At 37.3% G+C, this 15118-nt stretch overlaps 3 protein-coding genes across 4 annotated transcripts; 1 reads left to right on the top strand and 2 right to left on the bottom strand.

Annotated features, from left to right (window-relative positions):
- The first annotated feature begins 105 nt into the window (after nucleotides 1-105).
- LOC120627522 (protein ANTAGONIST OF LIKE HETEROCHROMATIN PROTEIN 1-like) lies at nucleotides 106-2681 on the top strand. Of its 2 annotated transcripts, XM_039895527.1 has the most exons (3): nucleotides 106-436; nucleotides 1459-1615; nucleotides 1744-2681. In XM_039895527.1, the coding sequence occupies exons 1-3, from the start codon at nucleotides 126-128 to the stop codon at nucleotides 1792-1794; spliced, it is 519 nt and encodes a 172-aa protein (XP_039751461.1). In that variant the 5' UTR covers nucleotides 106-125; the 3' UTR covers nucleotides 1795-2681. The 2 variants fall into 2 exon arrangements, with proteins under 2 accessions (XP_039751461.1, XP_039751460.1); XM_039895526.1 differs by having other exon boundaries at nucleotides 1459-2681.
- Nucleotides 435-2747, bottom strand: LOC120627523. Its single transcript, XM_039895528.1, has 2 exons — nucleotides 2579-2747; nucleotides 435-1347 (listed from the first exon to the last, which is right to left on the bottom strand). Exons 1-2 carry the CDS (start codon nucleotides 2709-2711, stop codon nucleotides 701-703), a joined length of 780 nt encoding a protein of 259 aa, XP_039751462.1. The 5' UTR covers nucleotides 2712-2747; the 3' UTR covers nucleotides 435-700.
- Nucleotides 2748-9387: 6640 nt separating this feature from the next.
- Nucleotides 9388-14484, bottom strand: LOC120627424 (lipase member H-B-like). Its single transcript, XM_039895426.1, has 5 exons — nucleotides 14414-14484; nucleotides 14037-14182; nucleotides 12901-13146; nucleotides 11105-11447; nucleotides 9388-9436 (listed from the first exon to the last, which is right to left on the bottom strand). Exons 1-5 carry the CDS (start codon nucleotides 14482-14484, stop codon nucleotides 9388-9390), a joined length of 855 nt encoding a protein of 284 aa, XP_039751360.1.
- Between the last annotated feature and the right edge of the window lie 634 nt (nucleotides 14485-15118).

Genomic DNA, 15118 nt, shown 5'->3' with positions numbered 1-15118 from the left:
CGGTTGGATGTGCTCGGAGCCGGTCGGATGCGCTCGGAGTCGGGTGGATACACTACAAAGGCAGTGCCAGTATTCCGCGCAGTCTAAGTTTTGTTTTCGGTGTGTTAACGTGTGCTTTTCGAAACATGGATTTAGATAGCTCCGACGAAGAAATATATTTGTTAGCAAGATTACTTGAAATAGAACATAGGAAACGTAAGCGCAAGCGGAAACAAATATGGGTAAAACATATTTGGAAAAAAAGACTAATCCATGGGGAGTTTCACACCATTTTCGAGGAATTGAAGAGAGATAGCCTAAAATTTTATGAGTATTATCGTATGGAATATTGGCAATTTTTGAAATTGACAGATTTGTTAAGAGTACATATAACAAAAAAGACTACAAATTATCGTTGCACCATTACAGCCGAAGAAAGGTTAACGGTAACTTTAAGGTAAATAAAAAACAATTATTTATACTAATCATGTTATTTAGATCACAAAATCACAGCCCTCCATTTATTAAGCATTGTTTACGTTAATGAAATGTAAATTACTTATACTAATCATGTTAAATAACACAAACATCCAAATAGATCACAAAATCACAGCCCTCCATTTATTAAGCATTATTTACGTTAATGAAATGTAATTAAATAGTACAGATTTGTGTGTGTTTAATTATTATTATTATAATTATTATTGTTTTTGATTGTTTATTATTTTGTATTTTGTGTGCTGGTATTGTACCCGTAAGTAGTCTGATCTGGATAGTTTTGAGGAATATAGGTTTCGTTTGACACTAGGTAAGTAGATTGATTAGTCGATGGCGGTGAATTTATAGACAAAGAATAATTCAAATCTGTACTATTTTCATACAGACTTAATTCAGCTTCATTAACAATGTTAAACACGCGCCTTTTAATTCGTGCTTGGACTTCTTTTGGGAATGTTTCCACTGTATCTGACATAGACAAAAAAAAATTACGTAATGCCTTGTCACGGGGTGTAGTATTTCTTTTTTCTTCAAGATACTCTTCGAAAACCGTAGCAACATCTTTGCTTAAGCGTGGTCTCTTTTTCGAGCCAGAAGTACTTGCAAGCGATTCAACTTCAGAATGGTCAGAACGTTTAGATGATGTCGATGGTGGTGGTATTGGTGTGCCAGGCTCTGAATCATCCGATGATAATGTTACATTAGATATTTGGTTTCGATTGCGAAAAAATGGTATTATAAAAGAAAGTTCTTTTTCAAATTTTATCAATTTGGACGTAGTTGCACCATCGCCACTCTTGCCTTTTCGGTTATAATAGGCTTTTCTGAAGTTATCTCGCAGTTTCTTCCAACGATCCTGGCACTGCGTCACTGGAAAGAACAGAAATGAAAAATTAATAACATAACTCTTTTTTATTTTATAGTTCGTTTTGGTACGGCAGTCTTATATTTCTATTTTGTGTGTTTGTTTTATTTTTACAGATTCCTCATCACTGGTTGCAGTTTCAAAAACTTGTCATTTAATTTTCGAATGGGAATTTCTACAGTTCATTCAATTATTCATGAGACAATCAGAGTAATTTGTGATGTTTTGATGCCCATAGTTATGCAGATGCCAGATGAAGAAATGTGGGAAAAGGTTTCACGTGATTTCTTTAATATTTGGAATTTTCCTAACTGTTTGGGCGCTATAGACGGAAAGCATGTCAATATACAGGCACCAGATAATAGTGGAAGCTTATACTATAATTATAAAAACTTTTTCAGTACAGTGTTACTAGCTGTGGTCGACGCGAAATACAGTTTTTTAATTGTTGATGTCGGATCATATGGTAAAAATAGCGACGGCGGAATTTTACAGAATTCAAAATTTTGGAAAAAACTCAACACCAATAAGTTAAAGCTGCCCCCAAATAAACCTCTACCTAGTACCACTGAAAGCTTACCACATGTTTTTATAGGAGACGAGGCATTTCCTTTGAGCAATAATATATTGCGGCCGTATCCAAGAGAACAAGCAAGAACAGAATTATCAAAAAAAGTATTTAATCTGCGTTTAAGCAGGGCAAGAAAAGTCGTAGAATGTGCATTTGGAATGCTAACTCAAAGATTTGAAATTTATCAAAAACGAATGAAAATTCAGCCGAAGTACTGTGATTTAATTATATTAGCAACTACATGTTTACATAATTTTTTAATAGAAAATCGGACGCCAGGACAAGAGAATGAATTTCACAGCAATATAAATTTATTAACAGCAATAACAGACAATAATAATGAAAACAGTTCTAATAGCGACGCAGTTCTAACCACAAGGAATAAATTTAAGGATTATTTTTCATCAAGTGGTGCTTTAGATTGGCAAGATCAAGTGGCTACGCGAGTTTCTTAAGTTATATTTAATAAAAATTGTCTACTACATAAGTATATTCTAACGATCAGATACTCAAACGAGTTTTTAAAGTAAGGGCGCATTTAAACTCATGTTATTCCTATTTTGACTTTGAATCTAACACGTCGCAGCACGAGTTTAAGAAGCCCTTGCTTTAAAATTCGTTTGAGTATCTGGGGGTAGGTGTAAAACAATGAAAACCTTACTTACCACTTATTCCGAGACATTTGCTAATTTCCTCCCATGCATTGTCTTTCATTATCCGATCGCTATATGATGGCTTGGTTATGTCAAATAAACACTCATATTTTGACACGAGTATTATTAATTTTTCATCATTCATCTTTTCGTACAAGTACGCACAACTATTACGTTCAAATGTTGCTATCAAAATGGCGGTCGGCGCGGCCGCAGCGGGCACGCAATCGGAGCCGATCGGCTACGCGATAGAGAAAGAGCACGCAATCGGAGCCCATCGGCTGCGCGAGCGAGAAAGAGCACGCAATCGGAGCCGACAGGCTGCGCAAGCGAGAAAGAGCACGCAATCAGAGCCGATCGGCTGCGCGAGCGAGAAAGAGCACGCAAGCGGAGCCGGTCGGCTCCTTTTATTACTTCACACGAAGCGCGTTCAGGCATTTTTAATGACAAAAAAGGTGCAAATGCAAAAATAAACTTTACTACAATCACTCAAAACACTGTTTCCAACGTGATAAAAATCTGCTCTCCTCTCCGAGCCGGTCTGTGTGAACGGACCCTTACCCCTCCTTTACAGTTTCAATTTAAGTAAATAAATAAGGCAACTTTTGTAATTTTCGATGTATCTTTACTCTTATTATTTGTAAGAGATTGCTTGCAGCAATAAGTATTAGTTTGTGTTTTGCGTGGAAAAAAGTGTTTCTTCTTCTTGTTTCTCTTGTATTATATTCCTGCTTTCATCCACTTTTTTACTTCATTATCATATAGATAACATGTTATCATCATCATCATCACCTCAACCAATTGACGTCCACTGCTGGACATAGGTCTATTAGTAGGGAGTTTCCGCTTGCCCGAGCGGCTCCCAGCTACTCCCCTGATGTCATCTGTCCACCTGCGTTTACCGGTGCGGGGTCGCCATTCCAGCACTTTAAGACCCCAACGTCCATCAGTTCTCCGAGCTATGTGCCCCGCCCATTGCCACTTCAGCTTTGCGACTCTCTGAGCTATCTCGGTAACTCTAGTTCTTCTAAGGATCTCCTCATTTCTGATTTGATCACGTAGAGATACTCCTAATATAACTCTCTCCACCGCCCGCTGAGTGACTCTGAGCCCTCTCGTGAGGCCCATAGTTAGCGACCATGTCATATTATGTATTTCTAAGTAGGTATGTAAGAATTATTAATACCTACATATAGTATACATTTGTATGTATTTTCTAGCTTCTTAATACGTGCACATCATAAAATTTTAGTTACCTAGCAGATTTTCCACATGATGGTAGGGTATAAAACCTTGGTCTATAAACATACGGACACTTCAAAGGGCATGCAAGAAACACGTCCTACAAAGTGATAAATGCGAAGCCTTCTCTCACTTATAACACAAATGCACATAGGTCGTCGAAAATTCCACGCCCCCGGTGACAGAATTTTCACACCATTAGGTAAAAAGCACCGATAAATTAAGCGTGGGTCGGCTACCAACGAGGTGGACAAAGGACATTAAGCGAGTCGCTGGGAGCCGCTCGGAAGTCGGAAACAAGCGGCCCAGGCACTTGGATTTTGGAACTCCCTACAAAAGACCTACGCCCAGAAGTGGACGTCAATCGATCGAATTGATAATGATAGCGAAGGTAAAAAAAGGGTAAAAAAAAAGTAAAACACTCTCATGATTTCCCCATACGGGACACTTGACTAATTAAATTAAAGGGTTTTTATCGTTAATTTACGGGCTATTAATTGAATTTCGACCACATGCAATTTAAGAACTCTATTTAGCAGTATTTGCAAATACTCGTATAAGTAATGTGAGCCGTTGTTCCCGGTTATTGCAACTAAAACAAGATTAAAAAATGTCACTAAAGCTTCGGAGTAAATTCTTTTTATTATTATTTTTTATTTCACTGGCCCTTGACTTCAATCTCACCTGGTGGTAAATGATGATGCAGTGTAGGATGCTAAAGGGTTAAGCTTTTAGGGTATGGCAGTCATATTAAACCCACACCCCTTATCGGTTTCCACGCAACATCGTCAAGGATCGCTAAATCGCTTTGCAGCACGTCTTTGTCGGTAGGGTGATAACTAGCCACGGCTTAAGCCTCGCCTCATTCCATACAAGAAAAAATTAAGAAATTATAAAATGTCAACGAATTGGAATTGGAATTGGAGTTGAGCCCGAGCCCTCCCATATACACCACAGCACTTACTGCTACGCCAGGAAGGTCATCAAGATTCTGATAGCAGTCACTTCTCTTGAAGATTTGAACTTGAGTAAAAGCACTTGAGAGATTTGACTATCAAGCAGGTTAGGAATAAAAATCAGTCCATGCTTTACTACCCTCGCGAATTATTATTTTAATATTGTTTTAAAGTTACTGCTTCAAAGATCAACGGTATTTGAATGTCAAGTAGGTAGGGAATAATAATATTAATCAGTCTTTGGGGCTTACTTCAATCGCTTAAAGCAGTATTATTTAAATATTGTTAAAGTGCTGTTTAAGAATTAATATCATTATTTATAGTATGTCAAGGTATGTCAACCAATTTTAATTATATATAAAACTGCTTAAAGCGTTGATAGTAAGCACCTAAATAATTAATGCTAGTATCATTCAGGAGAGTATGGGACCGAGAAAAAGTCAGGCCAGAGAGTATAGGGCAAGAAAATTAAGAAGAAGATGCTTACATGATGATGGCCATATATGGATATATTAGTTCTAGGTCGTGCACATATTCAGAGAATAAGTGCTTTGCTCTACCTTTAAATATAACCAGACATAAGGAAGTCAGGCTACATCATATATTTGATATACAGAATACAAACTTTTTTGTTGTGAGGTACTATAAACTATACTTGATAATGGTATGTTTAGTTAGGCTAGGTCAAGGCTTAAGTATTTACCTATAATCTTAATAAATCATTGCAATACAGGAGTCTTCATTACTAAGATTGTAATAAAACTCATAAACAATATAAATAGCTGCATAATTAATGTATGTGTGTGTGTGTATTATAAAGTAGGATTAAACAGTATGTGTTTAATCCTACTTTATTATACTTGCCTTTTAATAAATTGTATACAGTATATTTTTGTAGCATAGCTGAATTTTTAAAGCAATTCCGTAATATTAATCAATACAATGAATTTAGTCCTATTGTGCTAATGAAAAATTTCCTGTTGTTTTAAACAATCACAAAAACATGTGGAAGTGCGTAGGCTAGTTTTGATATGTTATATGTTTTACAGGGTATGGTAAAGTTATATTGCAGTAAAGAACTGGACGATCAATATATAAACTTAAATCACGCGAATTCCTCCGTGAGAATTTTAAAGAAATAGGCATACTTACTGTAGCTTCACAATATTTTTATAATAATATAGTATTTATAAGACTACATATTAGTCTGTATAAAAAAAAAGTGGACATAAACAGTTGACTTACAGAAATGGTAATAAATAAGTGTCATCTGCATATCGTCTGCGAAAGTTACAGAAGTGATTTGTGGGATTGAGTATACGCTTTTATAATATGATTCCTAAGGTAATTTTGGACCTACCATGCATAAGTTTAAAGAATATGTTAAACACATTTATAACAGCGAGATTATTATACAATTAATAAATTTCTTGGTTGTACAAGGTTGCTTGGAAGCATCCGGCTCCGCTTTCATCTCTCACAAGCTAGAAAAATTAATGTTAAAATTTAAAATGTAAATTGATGATGGAAAAGAGCAACGGTTTAGTTTCTTGCCGGCTTCTTCTCGGTAGAATCTGCCTTCCGAACCGGTGGTAGAGTCACTACAAACAGACAGACTTGACGCTTCAAAAGTGCTTAGGCCTTCTTGAAATAAATGAATTTGAAATATAAATAAAAAGGCTATATGTATAAACAAATCGAGCTTTTTCATTTTAATAATTGAAGCAGATGGCCTATTTATACATATATATATAACAATAAACTTACATCATTAAATTTTTACTTTAAGTCTCATAATATATTAAATTATTTATTTCTCTCCGTATTCATTCTCTTCTATTCTCTTCTCGAGCGGGTGAAGATCATTATCTACACCCATGTACACCCAACAATAGAATATCATCATAGTAAATAAAAGCTGTATTTGACAGTTTTACAGTTCAAAAATAAGAGTGCTCCGACCGTCACCAAACTTTACAGGATTACTCGCCAGGTCAATCCGGAGATTCCCTGGAAGTTTCATTGAAATCGGTCCAGCCGTTTTGGAGCCTATACGGAACATACCCACACACTTTCTCTTTTATATATATAGATAGATAAACAGAGTAACACTTCGCAGGGCATTCAAAGCACACGCTCTACAAAGTGCCACCCACAGGTTCATCGATCTGAGGCGTAGGTGTTAAGCCTTATGTGCCTGTAATTACCCAGGCAACGTCGCCCTTCAGGCGACACAGCAATACTGCTTAGCGACAGAAAAATTCATGGTGGTAGTACTTCCCCGGACGAGCCCTATCACAAAAAAAAACTCTACTACAACTACTCAGACTTATCTGTGAAACCGAAAACCTAATAGTTTTTAAATAAACTATTGCCATAGCTTTTACTGAAAAAAATCAAATAAATCCCTAACAACACATGCGAAATTAAAATCATGTACTCCTGTCACTTTATTAGATAAACGTCGCGTAGTGTAGGTACTATGCGCGTGGCGTTCTTTTATATGCAATAGGGTTCTCATTAGTTCTACTCAGTGTTTCGTATTCGTTTGTATGGATAATTTGTTTAATATTTTGATATGGTGATTCCTTATGAAATAAACTTATGCACAAAATTATTTTGTAATTCTGTAACACGTTGTTTAAGACTACAAAACCTTACTATGGGTCAAAAGCTCTACTACCAGCTGTGGACAACGGTTCCAAATAATCCCGAGGAGAATTTTGTTTTCTTGGATTGAAAAATCTCTATCCGTCTTCAGTTTGCAAGCTGTGTTGCGCATTTAGCAATGCGTTAGATGAAGAAATAAAAATAAACGCACTACGAAACTACACACATCACCACTAAATTGTACTCTCTTGCTATGTATTTATTATCTCTGTAACTACTTTTTTTCTTTGGTGTACAATAAAAGTGTATTCATTCATTCACTCATTCACATCGCTATCTAGCTATGTGTTATGGCTACTAAATACATATAATATACAGATAAACACCCAGACACTGAAAAACATTCACGTATATTGCACAAAAATTTTCTAGCTTTGGGAATCGAACCCACAGCCTCAGAAAGCAGGATCGCTGCCCACTGCGCCAATCGGCCGTCAACCGTGTATAGGTTAAAAAGGTTTTTTTTGATAATCTCGCAGCTAAAGGGATTTACCGAAGAAGTATTATAGCCATGATTATCTCTGCTTGGTACGCAAATTTTTATAAAAAAAACCGCATTTTCTTTTCAAAAGAAGGCACTGAGTTTGCAAGCGAATACTTATTTTTTATTATGAAAATTAAGCTTAACTTTCATAATATATCATGGATTTCTGGAAAGTAACGCCTGCTTCCATCCAATACTTATTTTTGGTTCTAATAATTGGTAGGTTCGATTTAGATCCCCGTTCCCCGGTGGAGATTTCGGAATTTCTTAACGTTTTTCCTGTTCTGATCTGTTGGGAGGCTCCGACCGGGGCTAGTTACCACCTTACCAACAAACCGTGCAACCAAGCAATTTAGCGTTTCGGTACGATGCCACATTAAAACTGATTCTGGGTTTCCACCAAGTGAAATTAAAATTAAAAAGTAACGACTGTCACATCTAGTATATAATTGATCAAATCAGTAAATCTTTTATTATAACGCAAGCAACAGAGAACTATCTCCACCAAGACTGATGCAGATGCAACAATGCATAAGTTGAAGGATAAATTCCCATTTTTCTTTATTCAGTTCCACTAATCGGCTAAAGGTATTAGTGCAGGAAGCCACATTGAGAAAACCCTTATTGTGCAGGATAACTGAGACGAGTTAAGCTCTTTAGAAGACGTAATCTATACTGTGTTTGATATAAAAGTGTTCGACTGCGAAGTCTCGACGTACAAATGGCTGATATTCCGCGTTGGATGGGATTAGATATTTTTGAACTGGGACGCAAACTGACGGTATGTTTTATTCTTGACGGGGCTGCATGGTGCGTGTGTGTGTGTGTGTGTGCGCGTGTTCGTGTGTGTGTGTGTGTATGTATGTATGTGTGTGCGTGTGTGTGTGTGTGCGTGTGTGTGTGTGTCTGTAGCATCGTAGTCCCGAAAGGATGCGATTTTGTTTTTTTTGTTTGAAAGATGCTTTGGTATGATGGATGAAATATGTTTGTGGTGCTGCTTTACCAGGCAAGACGCGTCTGCCAGATTATCTAGTCTTAGATAAACAGCGTGTAACCGAATTACGAAATTCGGTTGAAGGGTGCAAAAGTATATTTCATATCGAATCACCTCGTAAAATATTAAATCAAAAGAAACGTATTTGGTTTCCAAACAAAATAAGTTTTAAGTGTTTACTTATGATTACTCTATTGAAAATAAAGTGACAGGAGTCATTTGATTTTAATTTTGCGTGTGATGCTAGGACTGTATCAGATTTCTTTCAGTAAAACAGATAAGTCTCACAGATAAGAAATAATGTACCTCTCAAGCATTTAATGCAATATTTCAGTTCCATTTACACGGTGTATATATTCTAAGTATCAATATAGATTAATTTGGATATAGTTTAATAAAACATATCTTTCTTAACCGCGTTTAATTTTGAAATCAGACAATATGACATTTTAAGATTCTGTTCTGTTAGAGACGATTATGCGAAGGGATATGTTCTTCTTGTATTCACACGGAACATGCCCGTCCTGAAAAAAAAAAAGAAAAGTTAAATAGATGACCTTCCTGGCGCAGCGGTGAGAGCTGTGGTTTTGTGGTCCCAGCCTCGATCCCCGGCAGAAGCAAATTGGGAATTTATAATTTCTTAATTTTCTCTGATCTGGTCTGGTGGGAGCTCGAGCCGTGGCTAGTTACCAACAAACAGAAAAAGACGTGCCGGGAAGCGATTTAGCGTTCCGGTACGATGTCGTGTAGAAAACTTTTAGGGTTATGGGTTTAATATAACTGCTACTACTCCTACTACACGTTAACCCGTTACCATATTAGATTGCATCATCACTTACCATCAGATAAGATTCCAGCAACCAACATAGGCAGGAGATATTTTCTCTTGGTAAAATGGATATCCCCTGTTACCGAGCTTTGATAGACGTCAAAGTCAAAGTCAAAAATATCTTTATTCAAGTAGGCCCATAGGTGGCAATTTTGATGCGTACATAAGAATAACACGGTAGTGAGATGATGGCGATAACCACCTTCGTAAACTTAAAACTAAACCTTACGTCTAATACAAAACTTTGACCTTTTTAAGAGACATCTCCAAGATGTCAATGGGTAGTTTATTGTAGAATTGTATGCAATTTCCTATAAACGATTTATGAATTTTATGTAACCTAGTATATTGCACTGTAAGTTTATTCTTACTTCTAATGTTTAAAATATTGCAGTCACATTCTTTCTTAATTTTAGAAATTATTTTATGAACGTACATTCAATTTTCAAATATGTACTGTCATTATTTTAAAATCTTTAAATTTGATGGAAATTTTAGCCTTTGCTGGTGGGTATAATCAGAAGATAAAAACGTTGTGTGATTAAAAATCATATGACGCTCGTTCCTAAGACTCTGGGAAGATCGCTTTATTGGGATGCCAGGATTTTCTTTTTCTTTAAACAGAGCAACCCTTCATAGGGTATACAAGGACCACGTTTTGAATCGCGCCGCCCTGTGTCCATCAATTTGAGACGAAGGTCTGAAGCCTCATGGATCTGTAATTACACCGGCAACCACGCCCTTCAGACCGAACACGTGGCAAGCAATCAGAGTGCAAACATCATCGCAGCAATGCTGCTTAGGTATTTTGATACCCTAGCTGCATCACACATTCTGTTGACCTCATCAGAGGTGGGTGCCGCTGGTACCAGTGGCGAGCATTCCAACAGGCGCAAATATGAAAACCTTGATAGCAGTTGCATTATTGTTCTTTTTGGAGTAGATCCATGGGGCCGAGGGCTCGAGCTCTTTTTAAAGAACAGTCTAAAAGGATTAACAAGTCTACCTGCGATCCTAGAGCTGGCAGTTACCATAAGGCACCTTGTCTCACTGCGGTGGTTCCGAAAGGTGATGGGAAATATTGACAGGTTCTTACATTTCAAATCTGTAGTGTAGTTTTTTTATTTTTAATATATAGTCAAGTGCTTGATTACAATCACACTTGATGGTACTGATGCACTGGATGGTTGGACTGGATGGTGATGATGCAGCCTAAGATGGGGGGAAATTGCCTTGAAGATGCCTATTCACGCTTGATTTTAAGGTACCCAGATTGTAGGTATCAGGGAAGACGAAAGATGGGAGGGCATTCCAGGCCTTTGCGGTGCGGATCAGAAAGAAAGTTAATGCAATCTAAACTTACCCTATTTTACTAAATTCATTATTGCCCATCGTAAGTTGGTAGCCACGGCATGAATTTAGAGTGACTTGATGCCAATTTCCACATCTGTTGCCAACGAACCGATCGTGCGTAAATGACGCAGCCATAAGATCCCAAGCACGGTTGTGGCTGCAGTAATTGTTTAGGAAGCATCCGGGCTGGCCGGTTCCTCCGTTAGGATAGAAGTCGACGTGACCAATGGCGTCACCAATACCATAGCTGATGAGTCCAATACCGTCGGTATGAATAACTTCCACATATTCAGCATCGCGGAAGCTCAATCGAGGTGAATTGGCATCCCATTGATTTCTTGAAGGATTTAGGCCTGAAACGTGCATTATATTAAAGTACCTACATGATATCTTATTGCATGGTTATAATAAAAGCATAAACAAAATATTTATGCCAATAATTATTTTGAACCTTTTAATTAATGGTTTAATACTTTATTGATGACTAGCGATCCCTCGCGACTTCATTGGTGCTATGCTTCTATTGAACTTAACGTGATGACATATATATAAACCCTATAGCCTTTCTAGATTTATAGGCTATCCTATAAGGCATATATAGGCTATCCTAAAGGAATTTTTCAAATGGGACTAAAAGTTCCTGAGATCATCGCGTTCAAGTAAACAAACAAAAAAACTGTTCAGCTTTATACAATTAATCTTTATAGAATTACTAAATAATATTGTAGGATGCATAAGTATAATTCGTAACCCTATAAAAATTTAAGCCGAAATAAGTATATTTATTTTTCCATACAAACGAATTCAAAAAATTCGACGTGTTTATGACTGATGACAACCCTATAGAAGATAAAAGATCCACACACGCATAGTACCTACGCTACACGACGCGTACCTAATGAAGTGCTAGGAGTCAAATATTGGATAGAAGAAGGCGTTACTTTGCGGAATTTTGAATAATTGTTAAGTCATTGACTTAACAATTATTCATTGTAAAGTCAACATTTCCTGAGGATGCTCCGGTTTCGGAGCGAAACGTGCGTAGAGGGTATATTGCCGAAGAATATAGCAAATTAAGCTTAATTTTGATAATATGCTAGGAGTCACATGATTTTAATTTTGCATGAGATGTCAGGGCTCTATCTGATTTCTTTCAGTAAAAACAATGGCAGTGGTTTACTCAAAAACTATTAGGTTTTCGCTTTCACAAATAAGTCTCAAAGACATTTAGGAAATATTTTTTTAAATATTTCTAGTATTTTTTTCTTCTCTAATTATTATTATATTTATGCAACTCTGGATTAATTATTTATGTGGCTCAAAACAGGCGCTGCACCTATACTTTAATGCTAAAAGGGGCATGAAACACAATGCTGAGCTGGAAACTTTTACTAGATTATGCCACACATGACAGGCGTTATCCTTGAATTATTTAACCTCTAAGTTAAGTGCTTAAGTTATATTGAAGGGCCGTGAGAGCACCTTATGCTAAGATATTGTAAATAATGATAATGTGTGGCATAGTTTGTCTAAAATATTAAAAAGCTCATTCAAATCCCCAACCTTAAGGTGTACAAACATATATTATTTCCTTTCAAACAATCATATATATGTATATTTGGGAATTTACTATATCTAAATAATTATCACTGGTGTTTTCGGGTGGGAGGTTTCGGTCGTAGCAAGCTGCCAACAAAGTCGTGCGAAGCATTCCAGCCCTATGCTGTGTACGTAAAATAGATAAGGGATCATCCCGCTACAATCTTAGGTTGTATACTGTAGTGAGTTAAAAATAAAAGAACGTACCAGTAATCCTTGCTGCTTTGTGTTCGAGAGCCCTTCCAGCAAAACCAACAACGTGAGCTCCCAGATCAAATCCAATCAGGTGCAATGTGTCTAAGGTTACAGCTGAGTTATTGACTAACTGATTGATGAGCCCCGCCAAATCTTTGCCAACACTGGGGACTGCGCCAACAGCGTTGCTGTAGCTTTGGCTTGCATACACCGACCAGTCGACCACGACGACGTTAAGGTCTAAACTTACGAGGGCAGCTGAAACAGTTATTTTACTATTAATTAACCTTCAAGTGATAATATAAAGCGCTGATAGCCTAGTGGTAAGACCTTTAGGTCCACTTTTTTTCGGGCCAAGATCGAAACCCAGCACGCGCACCTTTCACTTTTCTTAGTAATGTGCGTTTTAAGCAAATAAAATATCACTTCTAATGGTGGGAGATCCGTGCCTTGTAGTGGGCCGGTTATGGGTTTATATATGAACCTCATGTAACAATCGTATAAGGTGGCAACAAATATTTACGTCCGTTGCTGGAAATAAACCTTTCGTAAGGAGTTCCAAAATCCACAGTCCTGGGCCGCTTATTTTTACAGCTCCCAGCTACTCGCTTGATGTCGTCTGTCCACCTTTTGGGGGCCGACCAACTCTGCGTTTACCAGTGCGGGGTCGCCATTTCAGCACCTTGGGAACCCAACGTCCACCGGTTCTCCAAACTATGTGATTCGCCTATTGCCCCTTCAGCTTCTCGAGTCACTGAACTAAGTCGGTAACCAGGATCTTCTCATTTCTGAACACGTAGGTATACTCCTCGCATAGCTCTCTCCATTTGTTCATATCGTGTTATTATTATACCTTGAGTATAAGCCTGAACAAAACCTGACTAACTAAAAAACTATTCCTTAAAACCTCAAAAAGTTCTGACGTACATGTGTACAACATCCCAGTACCACCAGACAGATTACTCCAGCCTGCATTCCAGTGTACTGAGGATGGTAATAATGGGTGCAACTGATAAGCCAGCTCATTTGCTGATGCTCGTATGGAAACAGCATAATGGTACTAGGCTGACTCGGGGAATCAACCCCAGGACCTCGTCAAAGAGGAGGGTCAGATATCGTATTAGTATTGGTGCTCTATAATTTCTTACCATCTTTCACAGTAGGATTCAAAGACGTGAACGCAGATCCCTCGTGGCCATGAACAATGATAGTTGTGTTTCTTGTTCCGAAAAAAGTAGCAGTGGTTGCAGTTACGTTGGCAGCGTTGATTTCAACTGGCTGTCTAGAATATTCTCTGGAATATGAAAAACTCATGTTATAATTGTAACTAGTGATTTTTTGTATCTAGTGACTGTCCACTTGTGGGAATCGAACCCACGGCCTTGGACTCAGAAAGCAGGGTCGCTGCCCACTGCGCCAATCGGCCGTCAATTATTTTGCTTGCTATGGCTATTGTTTTCCATTTTAAAATCATCATATAAGGTGTGCCATCTTTGTCAATTAGTACTTTTAACGAAGCATTTACTTAGCGCACGCGGAGAAATCACAAGGCTTTTCCTCCTGATCTGCTTTAGAAATACTCTTAAGCACATACATTTGGACACTTATACACCCACGCAAACAATTACGCACACACACACCTACTCACACTCATTCATGCTGTTGTGAATATAGTAATTGATTGTTTTGTATATTTTGTACTGGCACCTCGTACATATTTGTCACAGTTTAGATTCGTAATCTAGATTTGGCCTTATTTTAGTAATAAGATAAACCCTTAACAAAAATAATTTGTAACGCTGTTGGATTTCTACTAAATCATTATAATCTATATATATATAATGAAAATGGTCTTCGTTTGAGGCTCAATCACGCCTAAACCACTGATCGTATCGACATGAAACTACCACCATTCGATGCGAAATTTTTCCTAGATGGTTTATGGCTATCTATTTTTGAATTCCAACATTCCTTCATTTTTTTATTGCTCTTTTACTTTTATGAACATTTATCCCGCTAATAAAAACAAAAGATAAGCATTTTCTCTTGATTCTTTTGTTTTCATGGATTTCAACAGAGTGTATTAAACGGATTATGGTTTTTTACATTCAGCTAAGAATCTACTCACGGTAGTGGAGAACGGCTGGACCAATTGGGCTTTTTTTTTATCTTCAGAATTGTCAGGAGAAAGTTTTGTATGTAAGAAAATTTTAAAAAGCCCGTTAAAAAT

Source organism: Pararge aegeria, chromosome 11, assembly GCF_905163445.1.
Source record: "Pararge aegeria chromosome 11, ilParAegt1.1, whole genome shotgun sequence".
In the NCBI taxonomy this organism is placed as follows: Eukaryota; Metazoa; Arthropoda; class Insecta; order Lepidoptera; family Nymphalidae; genus Pararge; species Pararge aegeria.
This window is presented reverse-complemented; position numbering and strand designations above follow the sequence as displayed.

Excerpts from the sequence above, each read along its gene's own strand:
- LOC120627522 (XM_039895526.1), top strand. The coding sequence starts at position 126 with ATGGATTTAGATAGCTCCGACGAAGAAATATATTTGTTAGCAAGATTA. Across the intron at positions 437-1,458 it reads AGGTTAACGGTAACTTTAAG|ATTCCTCATCACTGGTTGCA; the intron begins GTAAATAAAAAA and ends TTATTTTTACAG.
- LOC120627523 (XM_039895528.1), bottom strand. The coding sequence starts at position 2,711 with ATGAATGATGAAAAATTAATAATACTCGTGTCAAAATATGAGTGTTTA. Across the intron at positions 1,348-2,578 it reads CAAATGTCTCGGAATAAGTG|TGACGCAGTGCCAGGATCGT; the intron begins GTAAGTAAGGTT and ends TGTTCTTTCCAG.
- LOC120627424 (XM_039895426.1), bottom strand. The coding sequence starts at position 14,484 with ATGTATGTGCTTAAGAGTATTTCTAAAGCAGATCAGGAGGAAAAGCCT. Across the intron at positions 14,183-14,413 it reads GATTTCTCCGCGTGCGCTAA|AGAATATTCTAGACAGCCAG; the intron begins GTAAATGCTTCG and ends TTCATATTCCAG. Across the intron at positions 13,147-14,036 it reads GAATCCTACTGTGAAAGATG|CTGCCCTCGTAAGTTTAGAC; the intron begins GTAAGAAATTAT and ends TAACTGTTTCAG.